Below are 10,139 nucleotides of genomic sequence, written 5' to 3'. Positions count from 1 at the left end.
CTTAGAGGTTTACATTTCAAAGGAATGGTTCCCAATCTTTGAAAAATCAATATTTCTGGGTTGTAAAGCTGATAAAAGACTCACTCATAAAGGGGTTTAAAACATGTATATTAAACTAATTAATACTATAGTATTAAAAATACTATATACACTATATATATGTAATAGTATCTATATATCCCTTCGTATATGTGTTCTTCACTGGGTGGCACCATCACGCCCCGTGCAAATTGCAAAATGTTTAGCATCCTTTGCCCCACCACAAAATACCAGTAATGTCCAACCCCACCTTACACCCCCTTCTCAAGCATTGTGGCAATAACAAAAGCAAGAGAGTGAGGAGAAGGGAGGGAGAGAAGAAAACTGCCCTTGAACATTTTCAGATACCTTCAGGAAAAATAATGCCATGCTCGGTGACCACCTCATGTGGACTTGTCTGGGACTTTCCACTTTAACTTTCTCAGTTTTAGCATTGAAAGTTTCGTGTCCCAGAAAGCACACTAGTTTCAGGCCATCTGGGGTAGCTAAACACCCTAATCCCCTAACACACTCGCACGCAAACGCACACACACGCAAACGCACACACACGCACACACACATGAATAATCATCAACTTATGTGCATGTGGCACTCAGGGAAATTTTTAAATTAAACATAAAAAAATTGGCTTTGAAATGGAAGAAAGCTGGATTTGGACTCTGATTCGGTCCCTTACTGGCTCTGTGACTAAGCAAGTGTCTTACCAGCTCTGGTTGACAGCTCTTTCGTCTGTTCAATGGGATAAAAACTGTTCATCTGGGCCACTGTGAGGACTCAGCTCAGTGTGACAGCCCTTCCCTCCCTCATGAACTCCAGACCTCAGGTCATCACCAGAGCCCCTATTCCGATTTTAATTACCTCTTCTTTAGAGGAATCAGCCTGCTGTGTCCCAAGTGTCCTGGATCTGGATCCCAACTGGAAAAGGCACAATTGCGAACAAGGGCTGTGCCTTTGTGGTTCCCAATATTACGGCGGGCGGGCAGGAGATATTCAAGGAGGGCTGGTGAATAATTGCGTAACTATTACCCTTACATTTTACCTCTGACTCAGCTGGGCCTGTGGGAACACCCACTGCAACATCACTGGCTCCTCGGCCTTCCTTGGCTGGACGTTTTCTCAGCATGAGAGTGACCAGCAGCTCAGACACAAGTGAGTCCCACTTACTGGGCACACATGTGAACAGTGGGAGCTGCCCCAGGCTTCCCCAGGCATGTGATGTCAGGACACCTTTTCACATATGTGTTGCTGCTGTGGGCTCCCAAGTCTGAAGTGTGTTCATGAGGTCTTCTCGGTCACTTTCTCCTTGGTGGGAACTGTTCAACTGCATCAGCCTTGAGAGCGGGTCTTGGGAGGCAGAGGATGGTGAGACCAAGAAAGAAGTGGTCCTGGAGAGGGTCTAGGGCACCACTGGTTGTGAGCTGTCCCATGGGCCCCTGATGGCGAAGGCGACTTCACACTGTCTCCTCATATAGGCCCTGCAACTGTACCTCGTGCACACATGTAGTTGGCTGCTCTCTCCAACTAAATTTTACGAGGGTGGAGACTCTGATCTATGCTTCACATTGTACTGAGCACATAGTTGTCGCTTCAAAAAAAATTCTGCTTTCAATGACAATTGTTCTAGAATGACACTCTGTAGTGATATTGTACAGTTGATAGAGTGGGACAATAATTTCTTTTATAGACTAAAACCCTTAGAATTAAATAATTTACCAGTACAGGACATGGTCAGTGTCCTTGAGGGCAGCTTCAACTGATGAATTGCTGTCTTGTGGCCTGGCTCTGTCAGTGACTTAAATGCCCCAAGGAAGAGAATAGTTTAGCTGAGTTGAGGGAACTTGGGCGAAGACAGTTCTGTGGTCCATAAAGGGGAAGGAGTGAACCTAGATGACAGAGATTAAGATAATGCTACAAAGTTAACAAGTGCCTTTCCTAAAACTAGCCCACCCAGCAGATGGAGCTTACCCTTTTTTCATCAAATGCTTTCATTTAAATTTGAAACTTTTATTTTCATCCAAGAAATCAGTGATAGAGTTGCCAGGTAGAATACAATATGCCCAGTTAAATTTGAATTCCAGATAAACACCGAGTAATTTTTTAGTAGAAACGTGTTCCAAATATTGCATGTGACTTATACTAAAAACTTACTCATTATTTAACTGTAAGTCAAATGTAACTGAGTTTCCTATGTTTTTACTGGCTAAATCTGGCAGTGATGGTCAGTGAAGTATAGGGTTCATTTCAATGAAAACCACCTGACAGCCTACCTGCATGGAAAGACCTTGAAAGAGACACAGCCCTTAATTTACACATGCACACACCAGACCACAAAATGCAGAGAGCAATCCTTCCTTTCTTTCATGTGATTCATTTTATTTTGATGACCTCAGGTCAAACTCAGATTTGCAGCTACAAGCCCCATTGGCTGGTTTTATCTGTGGAGCCGTTGAGGCCTCATGTGTGATAATGACCTTGGGTTTGATGTCGTGTTAGAAGCCGTGTCTCTTGAAGTATTTGGCTCGTGCAAGGACATCATTGCAGAAGTCACAGCTCAGGTCCTGGGTGCTTCTGACATAGCCAGGACCTCCAACGTAGGCACAGAGTCCACCTGCAATTGGTGAGACAGGTCACTGCTGACTCCAGAGCCCCTTGTGACTTCAGAGTGCTCAGGAGTCACTTTAGATGCTCTTCCGCACGCTTATCAGGAATAATCTGAGGTTAGGGGCATCTGGTACAATGCATTACATTTGTCCCTATTAACCCCGTGCTGTGGAACCACCGATCCATGGGTTACACCCACCTCTCAGGTACTGGTCGGGGGTCCAGGTTGGAAACCTCCTCTGGATTTCTTTGATTCTAACAGTCAGGACCTCAGTCATCCGAGAAAGCTGGGACTCACTGATCCATGTTGTGGGCACGTAATGGCCAGGGTCCTAGAGGAAGGGAGGCAGATGAAAAGCCAGGTATGCCAGATGGGAGGGTCATGTGGCTTCATGGAATCGGTGCTGCTCTCTCATTTCCCTTCCCCTCCTCTCCTCCTCCTTTGGCAGAACCAGTGCCACCTTCAGGTTCCCTGAGGATAAATAGTAAAGCTACAAAGTTTGGGCAAAGGAAGAGACGAGGAGAAATTTCAGTGAGACCTCAGTGTAATGGTGAGAGGAAGAGTTGCAAGCCCGGGTCGACAGGTAGCATAAGTTCCTGTCTGAAGCTGTCCTGCAATGCTGCAACCATAAACCCTTCAAACAGGTAAGAAAGGGGATTTTCTATCTCTACTTGTAATTCTCCTTCCAGATAATCTGAATGTCTAAAGGTACCTCGGACTTTTCTTCTCCACCTTTGATTGCCATTCCATGTAGGTTTCACCACTTTTAGGAGAAATACCTGACTCTGGGAAATTCTTGCTTCATCTTCAAAGATGATAGACTCGTCCTTTTCCCAAGAACGAGATTTTACAAAGGAGGCAGAACGGGGCAGCGGAAAGGACGCCGGCCCTAACATCACCAAAGCTGCCCTTGGTCCCAGTTATGCACTTTCTAGCTACCGTGTGACTTTACAGCAACGACATTCTCCCTTTAAATTCACCTTCACTTGTAAAAGATAGATGACATGCCTTCTCCAACCCCATTCCATCAGATTGTTAGTTCCCCAAATCAAAATAAGATAAAGTATTTGAAATTACTTTTAAATTATGCATACAAAGTACTAATAGGAAGCCAATTTAAAGATCATCAAGGAATACATTTTCGTAAAAGCTTAAAAAATGACTGCAAAAGTTACTGGTTTCTTGACAACCACGACAATGATATGAAATGCAATAGATAAAATTTGTGATCTCATTGTTTCCCATGCCATCACCCATTCCCCCAGAGTAGGGTTAATTCAGCAGTGGAGTGAATTAATGACCAGCTCTCAGAAGATCTCTATCAGACAAGTGAAACCAGTCAGAATTCATGCAAAAATAAAATTTGACCTTCAGAACTAAGAATTGCATAGAAGGAAGACAAGGGAAAAGGAATTCGAAACTCATTGACAATCTACCAGACACTTAGTACTTTTTTTAATTGAATCTTCATAACAATTCTATGAGGATGACATTTTATAGGTAGGGAAACTGAGGCCCAGGCAGATTAAATGGTTTATCCATGGTTCCATGGTTGTAAAATAACAGAGCAAGGACCCAATCTGTGACCTTTTTCCTGCATGGCCTTATTGGAAATCCAGAATAGGCTACCGATGACAACATCCTGGAAACAATGTAATTCAATTTGAAAAGGAACTGTGGCTTAAAATGAAGCAGAAATGGGGCAGCTCATCTCTCTCAGGCAGAGTCATGGCTCCCACAGCCCCCAGGAACTCTTTTCACTCTGTCCTATAGGGCTGTGCCCCAGGGGTGCCATCCGCACGACAAATATGAAGGCGTCCTCACTCAGCACAACAGCCATACATTATAACCGATGGAGGGTTACCTGCACCACCCCAATTCCGTTGTCCACAGTGCCCACATTGACCAGGACACTGCCACTAGGAGACTCCCTGGACATGACACCAGCGATCACGGCAGGATCCACACAGTACTTTTGGCCAACGGTATGCATCACAGGCTGATATCTCAGTAAGTATGGCAGGTCGATTTCAGCCATCCTTTCAGAAGCACGAACTCCTAAAGCAAACACAGAAAGAAGGGTATGCTTTGTGTGATGTATACCGAGACAAGAGCTCAAGAGGAGAGAGGAAATACACTCCAGGACCTGGGCAGCAGTTGAGAACTGAGAAGCCCATGTTTGGGTCTGAAGCTCCTGGCAGGCACTCTTAGACTTGAGACTGTGATTCTCTTCCTTTGAGCCTGAGTCGGCATCCCCTGTGGCAGTGTCCTTTGTCACTACCAAGGCCCCTCGTCTCAGCTCTTAGAAGCAGCTCCAGTCCTCCCAGGAAAATTCTGTGGTCACAAGCACCATGGGTGCCATCCTAAGCATACTGAACTGAGTCACTCAGTAAAATGCAGCTGTCCATCAGCTACAATGGGCACATGATGTGATGGAGAAGTTCTCCCACACCCTTCAAGAAGTCCTTGGAGAGTGTCCCTGACAGATGGACTCACCCTTGTCCAACCTTAAGTAATACCCAGGAATCATGTGCACTTAAACCTTTATGAACTAACAAGAGTGCTGGACAAAATGAAAACCAACCCTAACTGACCTGGCTAGCCCCCTCACCTCCTTACGATTTCAGAAGCACTCGCATCCCCATTACTGACTGGTGTTTACAAAGACACTGTAAAGTGAGCACTATATTCCCCTTCTGGTGGAGGCTCGGGGCACTAAGTGACCTGAAGAAGCAGAGCCAGCACTCAGACAAGGTCTTTGGACTCCACGTCCAGTGCTCTTTCTGCCACTCAGGAGCGTGGGACCATGGGAACCAAAAGGGTATATTGAGAGGATAAAAACGTGTGGGGATGACTGGGAGACACAGGCGTGGAGTATCAAAGGGAAGGGACAAAATCCTGTTGCAGCCACCCTTGCCTGGAAAAGTCACCGTCTGAGAGGAAGGAGCAGGAGGGCAAGGAAGACATTGAGATTATAGCTACCACAGTAGTTCAGGCCTCTGCGCCTTCCAACTCCACAAGCTGCCCCGGGGGTGTCCAGGGTCCGGATGTTTCCATAGCATCCCCAGTTGCCGCTTTCAGATGAGTCTACAAATTGAGAAAATTTCAAGCTGAGGTATTGAACTAGAATAGTTGTGATTGTCTTTCTGTTCACCAATGAAGTGACATTAATAAACACAGCTATACTGAAGTCAATGATAAGAGCTTGACCCTGCAATGAAAACCCTTGTGAAATTTACAGCATAATGACTAAGAGATTATCACGGAACCATCTTGATACCGAATTGGCAACTGTTGGACAGTTCTCCTTGCCAAGCTCTGGGGCTGTCCAGTGCTGTTGAGTAGGTGTCTTGGGGTCAAATCAGAGACCATGTGTTCCCTGTAAGCTAGTCCTCATCTTCCATCTTCCATCAGCTCTCAGCACTTCTGCCTCCAATACGTCTAACTTATTGGTATGGTGAGATATTTGTTTGCTCTCAAGAAACACGGATAAAGAGTGGGCTCCCTGAGATCTCTGCCCAGACCGGAAGCAAAGGCACAGCTCGTAAACTGTGACTTGGAGGTGGCTTCGCCTGCTCTCCAGTGCACATCTAGAGGATGCCTAAGATAGCCGAGAGAGGGAAGGCACATGGCGATCCCAGAGAGGAGAGGTTTCACATGCTAATGGGATTCCACAAAGACCACTGAAAAGAAGGACATTTCTGAGTCTATCATTCACACCCCACTAGGAGGGCACAGACCCAGTAACAAGATGTCTATGCATGGCAGGAAGTTTCCCCTTGAGAGAATCACCTCACTATTATAAGCCTGTAAGGACTTCTCATTAGATGCTATTTTTGATTTGTTTTATTCTTTGATGAAAGTAGATTATTTCATCAAATCTTAATCATTTGCAGATCTTTAGATATACGTTTATTGCTTATCTCATATGTGTACTGTACGCTTAAGTGGATATATTTTAAAGTTCTCTTACTAAGAGCTTCATGGGATTGACATCTGAAAGTACTAGTATTTTTGGAGTACATACTTCTGCTTTAAAACTTTTGAGGAATCTAAGAGAAATGAGAAAATGAAATAATCAATATACTTTATTTTTATAATTGGTGACAAATACCCTTAATGGTACCTGGTTGAGTCACTCATTGCCCCCTGCCTCGTAGCCTCTCTCTAACCACATAACATGCTCCTCGAAGTTCCTTATGGTCCCAAAATTCCTTATAGGAATTTTTAAATATTTGTTGAATAAATAGGTCAACAAACAAATGCATGCAATACTGACCCCATCTGAGCAGTTTTTAGAATTTTGAGGCACTAAAAAAATTTGCTTCTCTTGAGGAACTATGTTTCCTCCTTTTATTTATCAAAAAAAGTATACTTTTCCTTTTTCGCCCCAGCTGTAAGGAATCTTAAAACCAAATCCGAAATTCAAACATTGCAAACATGTCAGCCTCAGTGGCCAGCTTAATCACATCTCCCCGGTTCCCTCAAAGCAGGTTTTCTACTGAATCACGTTAGTCCTATTATGATAAGCCACTTCAAGCCTTCTGTGGAACTCTATGGTCCAGTCATAAATTCGACAAATACTTTTGGAGAAAGAGTTTCTATAAAGAAACAATAAGTAGTTATCAATGGTATATACTTAAAGTCTGCCTAAAGCAATGCTATTTTAAGCCCACCCTACATTCTGGAGAAGCCTCTTCTTTTGTGGGACATCCAAAAAGTAGCTGTGACTAACTCCAGGATTTGTCAAACAGTTTAGGGAAAAAATTACATTATCCACTGCAGTTTTACCTATCAGAAGTACCATTATGTTTCTTCCCATCTCCAAGGTCATTTGGGAAAAATAAAACATACTCACCAATAAGGGCAAGGAGACCCAGAAGCAGCCACAGCACAGACATAGTGATGATCTGACTCTGCACGTCCTAAAATGATTTCAAAATAGAAATTAGCTAGCAGGTGTAAAAATGTCAATCGTCATAATAACAATATGGAAAGATGTGAGGGGGGGCGGGAAGAACAAGTTTCCCTACGTCTAAACTAAAAAATTAATGTTTTGAATCACAATGAGAAAAGCAAAGGTGGGATATGTTCTCCACTCACCCTTTCAATTAGTTTAAAATGACAACACTCCTACTTAGCCCACAGAGACAATAATTCTTTCAAGAAGCCAAGATACTTTGATTCTCAATGCCGAGAAACATAGTGACCCCAACTTCAGATACTGAAAAGCAAGTTTTTGCTACATGTGACTTATCCCAATAGCCTTTTCATTATAAAAAGATAATACAAAAAGGAGATGTTTGTATTTGTGTTTCTTTTAATTTGGTTCTTGTTCCTTCAGATTAGAGGACAGTGTAACCTTTGAATATATTCTTTACTTTGGTTGTTGAAAGGAGCTGGGAGATATTGCCCCCCACTCTAAGCCCCCAGTTTGGGGAGTTCCGACTCCCTTGGCCACCTTGGGCCATGTCCCCCATCACCTCCACCCCCAGTGAAACTCCAAGGCTCGAACAAACCTGGGCCATAACCTGGGCAGGGGGATAAAGAGACAGGTTGCTCCCACCAGCAAAGTCACATCCCCGTGAAATCAGGTTGTGGTCAGGGGTCCAGGACCAAACCTGTAAGGTGCTCTTCAGATGGGAGAAGTGACTACTGTCACCATCGGGTGCTTGCTCTCTCACTTGTTGTCATGTGCTTTCTCTCTCTCACTCCACCATTCCTCTAGTCACCACCCACATGGCCAAAGAGCCATGGTCCCCTGCTAGATGCCAAATGAATAACCAATGCCACCAGCATCTTTGCATTTGGCCCCAGGGAATGCTGAAGGAGCAGGCCACCTGTCCCCAACAACTCTCCCGCCACTAGCTCCTCCCACTGCAGGGTGCTCCCATCACCTCCTCCAAGAGACTGGCTACCTGTCATTCTGAATCATTACTGTCATTAAAGCAGGAGTGGGTATATAAACGTGGAATTCGGCACTTTCATAACGCTATGAGTGGTCCCTTTCAAACACCCAAGAAGAGATTGCGTCTCGAGGTGAAGGAGAGGTTATGAGGTGGTTAGTCATCGAGAGCGCAGGGACCAATCAGGGGGATCACTTTGTAAGTTATGTAAAAGTCTAACCTCTATGCTGTACATCTGAAACTAATCAACTATTGAATGTCGACTGTAATTGAAAAATTAGAAACAATTTAAAAAAAAAAGATGAAGGAGAAGTGGTAAGAAAGTCATTTGAATTAAGTCTTCTTACACTGGGGATCGCATGCCTCTCAGATACGTGTGCCATCTTGTTTTTGTCCCCTGCAACACTGAGACGGTCTACCTGATTTCTTGTAGCTGAGCAGAAAATGTCATGCTGAGTCACAGCCCAAAAGAGTTATGGGAACTTGGAATTATAGTGGGGTCTGTAGGAACTCTTGGGTTCAGTCACCCAACAGGAATCGTCTATTTAGCACTCAGCACTGAATGAGAGAGGACACCCCATCCCAGGGAAAAGACTGAAGAGCCGCTCAGGTATGGGAAAAGCTCGTAGAAAGTCCATCCTGATGGAGTCTTTACGGAAAGAACCCAGCAGAAAATAGCACTGCCTGCAACCCGATGCTAAACCCAGAACACTTTACTCTTTTTGATGCTTTTCGGAGGAGCAAAAACAACTTCATCTTGGAAGCCCAAGTGGAAGCACTTAGGTTTATTGCAGCATGAAAGCTAACTCATCCCCAAGCGTTATGAAAGTGCCAAATACCACAGTTATATGCACACTCCTGCTTTAATGGAGGTAACAATTCAACTAAATATCTGTTGAGCAAACACGTGAAAGAAGAGTCTAAGTAAATATACAATTACTTGCATTACTTGGAAAAAACAGAGTTCCTTTCCTTCATGTTTTCTCCACAGTTACACCAGGAAAGAATAAGCAGCAACAATGGACATGAACAACGCATGTTGACACAAGCTCCGGGACCCAACTGTACAGGCACCTGGCACTCTGTGGGAAAGGGACTGTCTGGGCTTAGGGAGGGTCCCTGCGCTCCCGATGACTAACCTATTAACATCCCTCGCTCCCAAAACTTGGAACCACTGTGAGAATGTCTAGCCAGACTGCACAGAGTCAGTGCCCAGCACCATGTCTGGCTCATTCCCCATTTCTTGGAAAGCAAACAGTGACAAGCAGCATGTGCATGTCAACAAGCTGGAGTCGTGGCACCCACCGGGCACCTTGGAAACCGACAGCCTGAACCTCCTTTGGGGACAAGTCAAGTTCCTAGAGGCATGCCCAGCCTCCCTCCACAGCACACTTTGCAGTTCCCAAAGGGTCGTTTTGATTTGCAAGGAGGAATCAACCATTTCTTCCTCACTTAAACAATTGTTCTGGAAAAAGTGGCACTGAAGGTTTTTGGTCTCTGTAGTTCCTCCACCATAGAGCTCTCATTTCTTTTCCATGAAAGCTCTCCCAAACCTTTGCCATAAACTTCGATCTCTAGACACCACACCCATA

At 44.5% G+C, this 10,139-nt stretch overlaps 1 protein-coding gene across 1 annotated transcript; it reads right to left on the bottom strand.

The window, feature by feature from the left end:
* Positions 1–2,528: 2,528 nt before the first annotated feature.
* Positions 2,529–7,542, bottom strand: LYG1 (lysozyme g1). Its single transcript, XM_006916188.1, has 5 exons — positions 7,500–7,542; positions 5,624–5,728; positions 4,506–4,699; positions 2,840–2,972; positions 2,529–2,647 (listed from the first exon to the last, which is right to left on the bottom strand). The coding sequence occupies exons 1-5, from the start codon at positions 7,540–7,542 to the stop codon at positions 2,529–2,531; spliced, it is 594 nt and encodes a 197-aa protein (XP_006916250.1).
* Positions 7,543–10,139: the final 2,597 nt, after the last annotated feature.

The sequence above is a fragment of the Pteropus alecto genome, unplaced genomic scaffold (assembly GCF_000325575.1).
Source record: "Pteropus alecto unplaced genomic scaffold, ASM32557v1 scaffold186, whole genome shotgun sequence".
Taxonomy (NCBI): Eukaryota; Metazoa; Chordata; class Mammalia; order Chiroptera; family Pteropodidae; genus Pteropus; species Pteropus alecto.
This window is presented reverse-complemented; position numbering and strand designations above follow the sequence as displayed.

What these genes read in the sequence shown, in the direction of transcription:
- LYG1 (XM_006916188.1), bottom strand. Translation starts at nt 7,542, where the DNA reads ATGTCTGTGCTGTGGCTGCTTCTGGGTCTCCTTGCCCTTATTG. An exon ending in CAGAGGCCTGAACTACTGTG is followed by an intron (nt 4,700 to 5,623) that starts GTAGCTATAATC and finishes TGTTTGCTTTAG; the next exon opens with GAGTTCGTGCTTCTGAAAGG. An exon ending in ACGGAATTGGGGTGGTGCAG is followed by an intron (nt 2,973 to 4,505) that starts GTAACCCTCCAT and finishes CCCTTCCTCTAG; the next exon opens with GACCCTGGCCATTACGTGCC.